The 12,968-nt window shown below is 31.0% G+C and overlaps 1 protein-coding gene across 1 annotated transcript; it reads right to left on the minus strand.

The window, feature by feature from the left end:
- Window positions 1-5,204: 5,204 nt before the first annotated feature.
- On the minus strand, window positions 5,205-6,477 carry LOC135959278 (general odorant-binding protein 28a-like). Its single transcript, XM_065510407.1, has 5 exons — window positions 6,424-6,477; window positions 6,256-6,325; window positions 6,100-6,188; window positions 5,356-5,489; window positions 5,205-5,289 (listed from the first exon to the last, which is right to left on the minus strand). The coding sequence occupies exons 1-5, from the start codon at window positions 6,475-6,477 to the stop codon at window positions 5,205-5,207; spliced, it is 432 nt and encodes a 143-aa protein (XP_065366479.1).
- Between the last annotated feature and the right edge of the window lie 6,491 nt (window positions 6,478-12,968).

Below are 12,968 nucleotides of genomic sequence, written 5' to 3' on the forward strand. Positions count from 1 at the left end.
TTCTATAATTTTTAATAGGTTTTTAACAAAATGAACTTTTATAAAGCAACTTCAACTGTCAAATGGTCTAATGTTGAAGAAATTTCTGAATTTTATTTATACTCGATTTAATCAAATTAAAATAACAAAAATTTAATTATAATCAAATTAATACCTACTTCGTTTTTGTACATTCATATTTTCAAGTGACAGTTTAATTGCTTGAGAATTTATTTATAAGAAAATAAACTTCATATGAACAATTAATTTTTTCACAATTATCAAAAAGATTTTAATGTTTACCTTTGAAAATACGTTAGAGGTCTTGGTGGGAGCTTTAGCTGAAAGTACAATATTTTCATTTCAATTTAGACATCCAAAAAAGCCAACAGGATAAAATGGGTTTTATGGGAGGACAGCTAATTAGGATCACCCCCAGATTTATGCCAACATAAGTTAGTAATCAAATTTAAAGTTAATGTTAGTTTATTTTTAACGCAAATAAAGATAGAATCAAAAATTTAATACTGAGAATATTTTTATTAGCATGTTGTTAAATGATTAAATGGAAAAACAAATTGCATAAAGTCAAGTGTGATCGATTTTTTTGATATTCTACAATTTAATTATAAAACAAAAATCTTAATTAACAAATAATTATTTTATTTACTAAGACAATCCTTCACAATGAAAAAAATGTATGTTAGAATAATTCAAAAACAAATGGCATTTTAATTATCTATGATGGAAAAACTGTGTTCATTAACCCTCCGTTATTCGCAACTGATCTAGTTGATACAGGCAAAATTTTTTTTATTGTAAATTTGTTTAAACACCCTTTAGTTTTAAGCTATTTTTTGATAAAAATATATTTATACTGCAATTTTGTTTTTGTTATTCCTTTAAATACTTTGAATTTAATATTGTTTTTATGTTTTCGAAATAAAAAGTGAAGGGATTATTTTCAAACGCGCCTTTCTTTTATTGATATCAATTTGATACATTGCGACTACACCATTTTTCATTGAAATTGAGAAAATTCCAAATGAAATTGAGAATTTCAAATTGAAATTGAGAAAATTTCAAATGAAATTGAGAATTTCCATTTTAAATTGAGAAAATTCCAAATGAAATTTAGAATTTCCATTTCAAATTGAGAAAATTCCAAATGAAATTGAGAATTTCCATTTTAAATTGAGAAAATTCCAATTAAAATTGAGAATTTCCATTTGAAATTGAGAATCAGATGTTGTGGTCTGGGTAGAGCGACCAATTTCAATTTATTTTGTCGTAGAAAACATAGTTGGTCTTGTGTTGGATCCAGAACAGTTCTTTTGATACCTACTTTCCGTGGCTCCGACGTCCACCTGATAGGTGCAATTGGTACCGCAGGCATTATTCAAATGGAAATAATTTGGTCCAAAATATAAAATATTGTGAAGTCAAAGATGAATATACCAACCGTAAATCCTCCAAATGTAGGAGAGCAGAGGATTTTATATCTTCAAGAATTAATTAACGATTCCAAGTCCTATATAACTATGTACCGGAGATTGAAGTAAAGCTATACAACATACAACATCATTCCACCAAAGCGCTTTGGAATTGCAAGATATGCCTGTTGGACAATAAGACTGTGTACATTATTTTTTGTTTAATTTATATTATATTTATTAATGTAGAGTAAAATAAAATTTTCTCAATTTCATTTGGAATTTTCATAATTTCAATTAGAATTTTCCCAATTTCATTTGGAATTTTCTCAATTTGAAATGGAATTTCTCAATTTCATTTGGAATTTTCTCAATTTCAAATGGAAATTCTCAATTTCATTTGAAATTTTCTCAATTTGAAATGGAATTTCTCAATTTCATTTGGAATTTTGTCAATTTAAAATGGAAATTCTCAATTTCATTTGGAATTTTCTCAATATCATGTATGTTCTCAATTTCAATGAAAAATGGTGTAGTCTCGATTGAAAATGATTGCTTCAATAAATTTTATATTAGTATAATGTTCAATTGAAGTGAACATTTTACGTTTATAAGTTGTGAATGTTGAACAACAGAATTCGATGGAATATGATCGATGATTAGCTAGTTCGTCGTTTAATAACACTAATCGTGAACAGCTCCCATCCGACGTCAGGGATCGGATCGCACCTAGAAAGCTAAATTACTTATCTCTTTATATAGGATTAATGTTTAAGTTAAATTACAATTTAAGTTAAATAATTGTAATTCCATTTGTAACATATCGAAATATTGTTCGTACATATAACCAAAAAGTATTTATATTCTGGGTCCTTATAAAATTCTTTTTTTGGAGGCACGATAGGGCATCAATAGAAAGACTTAGGGGAATAAAATTGGCAAATATTAGCTTGGTAGGGAAAATGGGCAAAATCAGCGAACTAGAACCAGTATTAAGGAGTAAACCTCCAAAAAAAATATTAAATCTCGTTTAAATATCGTTATATAATTTTTATTTTGAAGTATAATTTGGTGAAGTGTATATAAGATTCGGCACAGCCGAATATAGCTCTCTAGTTTTATCTAATTTCTTGACTACTATTTTTAGATTTCTGATAAATCAAATCTTGAAAACATGGATTGGGAAAATATTGGTGTCAATTTAACCAGCGCGTTGCAGGTCCTCTCTCTTCTTGGCTAAAACAGTAACAGACAACGTTGCTAATTGAGAAGTCCTTCAGTATAAAAGTTACTTAACTGTTGTTCAAGCCAACACAAAATTAAACTAAAAGAACATATGTACATTAGGCCGTCTCACTTTTCATTTTTTTCGAAATTCCTTCATGAACATCGATTTTCTTAATCTACTATAAAAACCAAGAATTTTGGTGTATAAAGGTAGGATCACACGATTGCCGCTATGCACCAATTATTGGTCTATTTTATACGTCAATCGTGTGATTTCACAACTTATTGGCTCATATGTCAAACCACAACAATATTGTGCTTATTTGGCCCAATCAAATGCAACACTGGTGCGGCAATCATGTGAATGCTTGATAGGCAACATGCACCAATAAAAAAGTTAAAAATACAACAATATTTATTGTGTTCTAGTGCGGCAATCAAAGAAGACAATTAGCGCCAATATTCATTTTTGTAAAAGAAATATTCTTTTTGTGAGCCACTCTTTGACCCACATACATCTTTTAACATTTCTTTATTAATTTTTTTATACGATAATTAAGGCCGACGCAATTTTCTTTTTTTATTTAACAAATAATTTTTTCACAATTAGATTTTTTTACATTTATGTAAACAAAACAAAATTTAACATCTAGACAACAGCTGTTTCTCTGAGTTGCCGCAAACTAGAACAATCGTGTGACTGGAATGCGACAATTATTGCCACTATATCGCTTTGCGCCAATTAACGACAATCAAATTTATATAAAATGAGGCAATCATGTGACTGCAGAGAATTTGATTGGGACAATTTCTTTATTGGGCCCCAATTCAGCACAATAAAAATTGTATTAAATTGGTGCATTGCGGCAATCGTGTGATCCTACCTTAACACTTAAATATTGATGAACCGGAAATGGTCTCTCAAACCGTTTTTTCGTTTTTTTAGGCAAAATGCAGTTTTTCCAAAAAATTAAAAAATTTTGCTTTAGTAATTTGCCTCTAACTCAAGCGGTTCTTAACGGATTTAATGCTTCTTAAAGCAACATTGCCATTTTGTTAGATGGTTTTTTATTTATAGCATTATAAATTCAGATTTTCAAATACGAACTTGTATTTTGTTATTTTTTGCTTACCTTTTCTTATATAAAAATTGAACGAGGCAAAATTTGTATATTCTGTAAATGCAGTGTGGTATAAAATTTTAACATACAAATTTTGGTGTAAATAACAGTAGCATTCTGTTAAGAAAAACTGCACTTTTAGTTGAAATGATGAAATGACTAAAGTTGTTTATTTGTAAATTTCCTTCAATTTCATAAATACATTAATATAAAGTAAGAAGAGATTGAGTTTGGTTTTTTATTATTTTCAAATTTGCTAAAATTGTACTTTTAATGGAGTTTGGATGCGTCAAATCATTTTGCTCACTGTTTTCCTTCACTAGTGTGTTGTTGAAGGTTTTTAGCTGGTCCCTTGGACTATTTAAAGCGGATGTCATTACGTCCAACGTATTTAGTGAATGTCTTGGATCAAAATAAGATAAGTCAATCGCCATTTCACTTAAGTGGCGTGATATTATTCCCAAAGCAGCCTCCGCCACAGAAATATTTATTTTGCTATATTGCTACATTTGTTGTATCAAAAAAATATCGTTTAAAGCGGCATGTGTTACTAAAGTGCACTTAAAACAATGCTCAACGTAAATTTTGTCCAGAAAAATACTGAAGTCAGTGAGACCACGCAACTCATCATCTAAATTAAAAAAAATAAAAACTTTAATTTTAACTTTAGTCATTTCATCATTTCAACTAAAAGTGCAGTTTTCTTAAAAGAATGCTACTGTTATTTACACCAAAATCTTTATATTAAAACGTCCTACCATACTGCAATTACAGAATATAAAAATTTTGCCTCATTCAATTTTTATATAAGAAAAGGTAAGCAAAAATTAAAAAAAATTATAAGTTCGTATTTGAAAATCCGAATTTGTAATGTTATGAATAAAAACCATTGAACAAAATTGCAATGTTGCTTTAAGAAACATTTAGGAAATTTAAATAGCTTTCTAATGCATGTATTAGATTCAAATTCGTTAAGAACTGCTTGAGTTAGAGGCAAATAGCTAAAGCAAGATTTTTTAATTTTTTGGAAAAAAGGCATTTTGCCTAAAAAAATTAAAAAAACATTTGAGAGACCACTTCCCGTTCATCAATATTTAAGTGTTATACACCAAAATTCTTGGTTTTTAGAGTAGATTAAGAAAATCGATGTTCATGAAGGAATTTCGAAAAAAGTGTAAAAACTGAGACGGTCTAATGTACATGCCCTAAGCTAGACACGGCCAAACGTTAATAATATGTATTTGTCTTAAATAAAAAATATAATATTTTTATTATTTTTCATATGCACATAATAAACCAAAAAAAAAACTTAATAAAACATTGTAAATAGTTTTTTTGACACTATAAATTCAAGTTCCCAGAAATAGTAAAAATTAATAAGAAATATCCATTATACAAAAGCCGTTGAATCATTTAGGTTCGAAATTTATGAAGTGAGTATTTATTAAATCAAATCTTCAGCAGAGGAGGCACCTTTGCTCTTCAATTCATTTCTCCAACAGTGGCGGTATTCTTCAGCAGCTTCGCAACTGAAATATATAGAAAAATTAATAAATAGACAAAGAAATTTGATTTTTAATTTGATAGCAACTTACTGATCATCACTAACTTCCAATTCTCCACAGGTTTCGATTACCCCAATAGCCAGTTCTAGCTTGTCCTCATGCTTAATGAGGGATTTTGATAGTTCTATGGCAGCGTCTTTTATCATTTTACCCTCATCATCCATCTAGAATTATAGTTTGATATAGTATATATTTTGAAACAAGTAAGAGAGCTATATTAGACTGTGCCGAATCTTATATACCTTCACCAAATTATACTTCAAAATACAAATTTTAAATATTTTTAAGTAAACAAAATTTATTTTTTTTCCAAAGTTGTTTTTTTAATTTTTTGGAATTTTTTTTTTAATTTTAAAAAAAATTATTTTGTTTTTTAATTTTATTTTGGTAAAAAAAAATTCGGGTTAAACATTATTTTTTCCGATTTTTTCGTTGCAAAGGACTTTGAAATATCTTTCATTGAGGATGTCCTGGTTTTTTTCCTCATATCTCAGCTGATTTTCAATAGGAAACTTCTCGAAAGCATGTCTGACGGGATTTGGATCCCGAAGATATCTGGGGTCTTCTGAAAATTGATTTCAACAAACAGACAGACGGACATGGCTTAATCGACTCCGCTATCTATAAAGATCCAGAATAGATATACTTTATAGGGTCGGAAACTTGTATAGGGTCGGAAACTATTGTACAAACGGAATGACAAACTTATATATACGCTTCTCACGAAGGTGAAGGGTATAATAAAAATAATTAGAAATCGAAAAATGAACTTACGACACCCAATTTCTTAAAAGCACAGGCACGCATGCATTTATCCTCTTGCGTCTCGGCTGGTTCATGTTTAATCATGGCCTCAAAGTCAGCTGGATTAATTAAAATAAAAGGTTAGTTGGTTATAATCCTAAATAGAATTAAACGCTTTTTATTTACCATCTGATGCCCCAGCTTCTTCTTTACAGCCAATTGCAATGGCCATTGCTTCCTCTTTGGTTAATTCAGCCTTTAAGCATGAAGAAATACATCATTTAGTAATTAAAAATTTTAAAAATTAAAATTTCTATTCAAAATTATATTTATTGAATTGTGTCCTTTATTTACCCGTATGTTACAAACAGCCAAAATTAAAAATGACAACAAAAAAAGGAACTTCATTTTTATAAATTTTTACCACAATGAACTCGTTTATAGCAGCTATAAATCTTAAATGGACTGATATTGAAAATATATTTAAAGTTTATTTATACTTAGTTGATTTGATCAATTAAAAAACAAACATTTAATTACAGTCACTACTTTATGTAGACATTTTCATGTATAAATTTAATTGCTTGAGAATTTGAGAAGATAAATATGTAATTAAGTTTTCCACACAAATTATTTTAACAATTAAATAAAACGAATATCAATATTTTCATTTTTGACTTTAACAATATGAGGAACTAAAACATAACCTGTTATGTTACAGATAATCAATAAGTCATTATACCACAACTTCTATGTAATACTGACGGTAAGTGATTTACATTGAGAAACTAGTTTTTTGCTGAGTAACTTGTTAGTTTCTTTAAAAATGTCAAGAGACATGTTCAAAAAAAATTTATAATGATCTGCAATGACTACTACATACTATCTGTATTACTTGGAAGTAGTTCTGCAATGACTTTTTTATTATTTATAACATGGAGTACATTTTGGTTGAAGTACATTTCTAGTTCCACAGGCTCAGGTGTATATCATGCAATTAATGTATTTAGGTTTATAAACATTGAACACGTAAGGTGTAATAAACATTATTGTTAATTAAATCAAAAGTTATAGGCGTCTATTAATACAGTTACTACGAGAATAAAATAAGAGTTAAGAACACGAATATTTTACTTCACATGTTTGTTAAAACGATAAACGTTGCTGTTTGTTTGAATTTTTTTTTTATATTTTAGAATTTAATAATTAAGTAAAATTCCTAATTAACAAGTAATTATTATTACAGATTTTAAAATAAGCCTTCCTACCATTTAAGAATAACTCCGAGTGTCACGCCCAATAATCCAATACCGCCCATTTCCCGCCAAGCTGCGCACAATGGTACCGAAGTAAATCCTAATAAGTTTTGCGGCTTTCACAATTCTAGTGATAACCAGTCAGTTTATTGTAAGTACAGTAGACGCTCACAAATTAGAGCTTTCAGCAATTCGAACGTCCAGAAATTAGAATCAGTGTTTGCAATACATTAAACGCTCTGAAATTCGAATTTAAAATTCCAATTTCAGAGCGTTTTTTTGTTATTTGAACACAAGAAATCTCTACTAAAAAGTGAAAGTGTATTATTATAAATGTCAAATAAACGTAAAAAAATCACTTTACCATTGGAAACTAAAGTAAAAATATTAGAAAAGCTTGACAAAGGCGTTCAAGGGAACCAGTTAGCCCTAGATTTTAATGTGACAACATCTTCAAACACATAAGCAATCTTTTGCTTCTCCGTAATGATATTTCGGATTCGATGAAACCAAAAATACAAACAGATATAACTGATTATATGTCAAACAAAGATAAGTTGTAAATTTGGCCATTGTGCAAGCTATCCCTCCAATAACTTTTAACTTTATTATTTAATTTTTTTTTAAATACATACATATGTAAAATATTTTAGTTTTTTGGACTGAATTGTTATGTTTTTTAATTTAATTTATAAAAATATATTTAATGTATTGGACTGAATTGTTACGTTCTGTTTTCTTGTTTTTATCAAATAAAATTGAATTAAAAAAAAATTAAAAGTGTTTTATTTTAGTTTTTGGAAGTAAATTTACTCAATTTTTTTATTTTTTATTCGAAAAAAAACCTCCAGAAATTAGAATTGCCTCAAAAACAAAGCGGTTCTAATTAGCGAGCGTCTACTGTATTGTTTGAACAATGTTCACTGAACAACAAACTGTATTACCAGTGTGTTTTAAGGTATTAAACTAAATTATAAAATTGTATTAGTTTGAAATAAACAAACGGAAGACATTTCGAGTTTATGCTGAAAAAACATTAGTTTTCCAAAATCTTCTCTCGAATAGTGGGTATAAAAATGCGGCCACTGGCTTAAATCGTGCCTTTTTGCATATCGCTGCCTACAAGTTATCTTAAAATAAGTCGTTACTCTGCCGAAAAAAATAAGTTTTATAAACTGAAATTAAATTTAGCTGTAATTCAATTTGCTAAAGAACGTTTTCTTTTGGATTTAATATCCACCATAATCTAACAACAATCTAATAAAGAAATTAACGTTAATTTGAACAATTTCTAATAAAAATTAGGTAGATTACGTTTTTGTTGCACTCCCGGCAGCAGCGAAAAGTGATTACAAATCGTTTGTTTTATAGAAAAAAAGCACACACACACCTACATAGTTTTCTTTCTACGTCATCAAATACACAAATTCTAATTTAAAGAGAAAAGAAAAATCACCATGCACATAAGGCTTGCGGGAAAATGTCAGGTTTTTAAAATCCCAATTGAAATTTTAAAACAATTATCGATTTATTGAACTAAAATATTAAAATCTGTGCGAAAATTTGAAAAATGTTTTAATTTTCATAAAAAAATATAAAATCAAAAACATTTAATTACCATAAAAAAATTAAAAGATTCACAAAACCTTAAAAATCAAACAACAAAAACAAGTGGAAAAAATAAGACATAAGAAATAATGATTTAAACCAAAAATTTTTTTTTTTTTTTTTTTTTTCAGTATCTTTTTCTTTATTGAATCTTTCTTTTTAGAAATTTACAAATAAGTATTCAAATCTTAACCTAAACTAAAACTAAAGTTGTTATTGCCGCTGCAATATCCAACATGAGTGCTCGATGATTATCTGGCCAGATCCAGTGTTTCCAATCGCCTCAGTCGTCTATGACCCTCAAATGACAGCAACTCCCTGGCGAGGGGGTTTGGATGATTCATTAGTTTTGAAATGTATTTTAGACTGGAGAGTTTGATCTCCTCGCGTATTATGGGGACATTGAGATCCCTATGGATATTACTATTGCGAATGTACCATGGGGCACCTGTTATTGTCCTTAACAGTGCTGACTGCTTTCTTTGCAATTTTTCAACGTTAGATGAGGAGGCTGTTCCCCATAGCTGAATGCCGTATAGCCATATCGGTTTTATAATTGTTTTGTACAAAAGCACTTTGTATTCCAAGTCTAGAGCAGACCGTGGGCCAATTAACCAGTACAGTTGGACTGACTTTAATTTTATTTGCGTAACCTTGGCTTCAATATGGTGGGACCATGTTAAACGGCGATCAAGATGGATACCGAGATATCGCACATGGCTCTGTTCTGGGATTTTGATATTATTTATCTGTATGGAAGGGCAACTTTCTCGTCTTAAAGTAAATGTAACGTGAATACATTTTGTTGCATTGACCTTAATTTTCCATTTGTCCAGCCATTTTTCCAAATCGCCGATGTGAGACTGGAGTTGTTCAGAAGCTATTACGGGATTTTCATGTGTACTTAAAAAAGCGGTATCATCCGCAAATGTAGATGTGTGAGTCAGTGCGCTCGTGGGCATATCTGCAGTATATAAAATATATAGGAACGGCCCTAGAATACTTCCCTGTGGTACACCAGCGGATATTTTTCGACGTGTTGAGATCACATCCTTTGATCTGATTTGGAAAGATCTTTCTTGTATGTAATTTTTAAGCAGTTTATGTACGTTCGCAGGTAGTAATCTAGTAATTTTGTGTATTAGTCCATCGTGCCAGACTTTATCGAAGGCTTGAGATATGTCAATAAATAATGCGGAACAATACTGCTTGCTCTCGAAGGTTTTCCGAATAAGTGTAGTTATCCGATGTACCTGTTCGATAGTACTATGTTTCCTTCTGAAACCAAATTGATGGTCAGGAATAATGCAATTTTCGTCAAGGTGCACTATAAGTCTCTCAAGTAACAACTTTTCAAAAAGTTTTGAGAATATTGACAATAGGCTAATGGGACGGTATGATGTCACTTGAGTGACATCTTTTCCCGGTTTCGGTATCATAACTATATCAGATATTTTCCATGAGGATGGGAAATATCCAATACGTAGTATTGAGTTAAATATGAACAAAATAATTCTCAGTGCTGAGTTGGGCAGATTATTTATCATCGTGGTAGTAATTTTATCTATACCAGGTGATTTTCCAGCCTTAAGACCTTTGACCGTCGTCCTCACGGCAGAGAACCGGAATTTTAGTGGGGCTGGCACCACATTATTTATGACATTATCTCTAATATATGAATTTGTATCATTTGGGGTAAATACATTCTCCAAGTGATTGGCAAATGCTTCGATTTTTTCTGAAGTATTTTTTGCCCATTCTCCGTTCTGAAGGCGTATGGGCGACTCATATACAATAGGGCATTGCATATTTTTCACAGCTTTCCAGAGACTATATTCTGTGTTCTTAGTAGGGTCTAAGTTTCTAAGATAATTTCTCAGGTTAGATTCTTTATTAATCTTTAAGGCGACGTGAAGTCTTCTTTGGCACTGATTAAGTTTAGCCTTTACGTTCGGAGATCGCGATTGTTGCCATTGACGTCTGAGGGTTCTCTTTTCTTTGATAAGAGAATCAATGTTTTTAGGACATTTTGAATGTCTGTAATTCCCCAGGGTGACTGGGGGCGTGGACACTTTAACGGCGTTTGTTAAAATGTCTGTAAATATATCGACAGCGGATTGTATCTCATACTCATTTTTCAATGAGATGTTTTGTGGCAAGTGTGAGCTAACATACATTTTATACTTTAACCAGTTCGTTTTCTTGTTAGGGAAACAAGAGTAAGAGTTTTCCAATTTACTTGGAACTGCTAATAACGTTAAAACTGTAGGCGAGTGGTCTGACGAGAGGTCCAGCGAAGGGATCACTGAAATAAATTCTCTTTTTATATTCTTGATTACAGCGAAGTCAATTAGATCGGGAATCTTATTGAGGTCTGTAGGCCAATAAGTAGGTTGGCCACTAGATATGGCATCTAGTCTGTTAGACGATATTGCTTCTAACAGTTGCCTCCCTCTAGGAGTAATAAGGCGAGAGCCCCAAAATGTATGTTTTGCATTGTAATCACCAGCTGCTATAAATCTTGGACCTAGAGTCCTAAAATATTCGAGAAACTGCTCTCGATTAATATTATACCTAGGAGGACAATATATTGAAGATATTGTAACTCTACCATCAGGTATATTTATAGATGTGGCCTGGATGTGATCCGTTTTATATTCTGGCATTGGGAAATGCCTAATATCCTTTCTCACTAATATAGCTGTTCCACCACAAGCTCTACCACTTGGATGTTTTGTGTCATAAGTATAGTATCCGTTAATTCTGAAACAGTTATTTATGGTAAAGTGTGTTTCAGAAACGAGTAGTACATCAATTTCCTGAAGGTGGAGAAATTGTTGTACATCATTCTTATGTTGGCTAAGGCCGTTAGCATTCCAAAAACAAATTCTTAGAGAATTCATTTTTTATTTAGCAGGATCTGCATGAGCATGCTTTGATTCTGCATCAATTGTTGAAACATATTTTGCATGTTCGTCATGAAACTGTTCATGGTTTGAATTAGATTCTCAATAGAGCTTTGAGAGTTATTGTCGGGTACTGGTACACCCTCTTTTAATGCATGTGCATATGAAAATAATGGGGAATTATTTCCATTGCTTCTTTTCATTTGGGTAACTGAACCCTCATTTGTCGTATTGGCATACGATTTGTTTTGATAATTATCATTTATGATGCCCCTATATTGAGCACTAGAAGCACCTGTGTTTGTTTTCATTTGGGTAACTGAACCCTCATTTGTCGTATGGGCATACGATTTGTTTTGATTATTGTTTTTTATGATACTTCTATATTGAGCACTAGAAGCATCAGGAAGGCTTGGAAAGTTAGAAGCCGTATATTGAGCATATAAAGGTCTTCTTGCCTTCGTTGATTCCTGTATGCGTAGGAATACTGGGCATCCACGGTAGTTTGCGGTGTGATTCTGACCACAGTTACTACATTTTCTTATATTATCTGTTTTTGAGTGGGGGCATTCTTGACTTTTATGAATATCTCCACATCTTACACATACAGAAGGTAATTTGCAGAATGTTCGGGTGTGACCGAACTCTTGGCAATTAAGGCACTGAGGTGGACCTTTGCGCTTAATTGGTTCTTCTACAATTATTTTACGATTTAGAAGATATCTTAAACCGTATATTGGATGAGTGTCACCCTTTTTCTTTAATTGAGAAGAGTTGAAAGTGATTTCAACTCTAAAAATTGGTTGAGGAATTTTATTTTTATTTATTATATTGTGAATGGACTTCACTTCAAAGCCTTCAGACTCTAGCGCCTTTTTAATATCATCAGTTGGCTCAGAACTATCTATACCTTTGATGACTACTGTCAAACCTTTTGCACTTTTCAGTTGATATGTATAATAGTTTCTTTTCTCGGAATCGAAATTATCAACAATCATTCTGAAATTTTTTTCCGAATAAGTTTGTACCTTTGTCTCTTGAATATTTCCTTTACGTAGAGAGACCACGTGGAAATTCTCCTTACCTACAAGTTGGGACAATTTGTTCACCAAAACATTTGTAGTAGGTT

This window comes from Calliphora vicina, chromosome 4 (assembly GCF_958450345.1).
Source record: "Calliphora vicina chromosome 4, idCalVici1.1, whole genome shotgun sequence".
In the NCBI taxonomy this organism is placed as follows: domain Eukaryota; kingdom Metazoa; phylum Arthropoda; class Insecta; order Diptera; family Calliphoridae; genus Calliphora; species Calliphora vicina.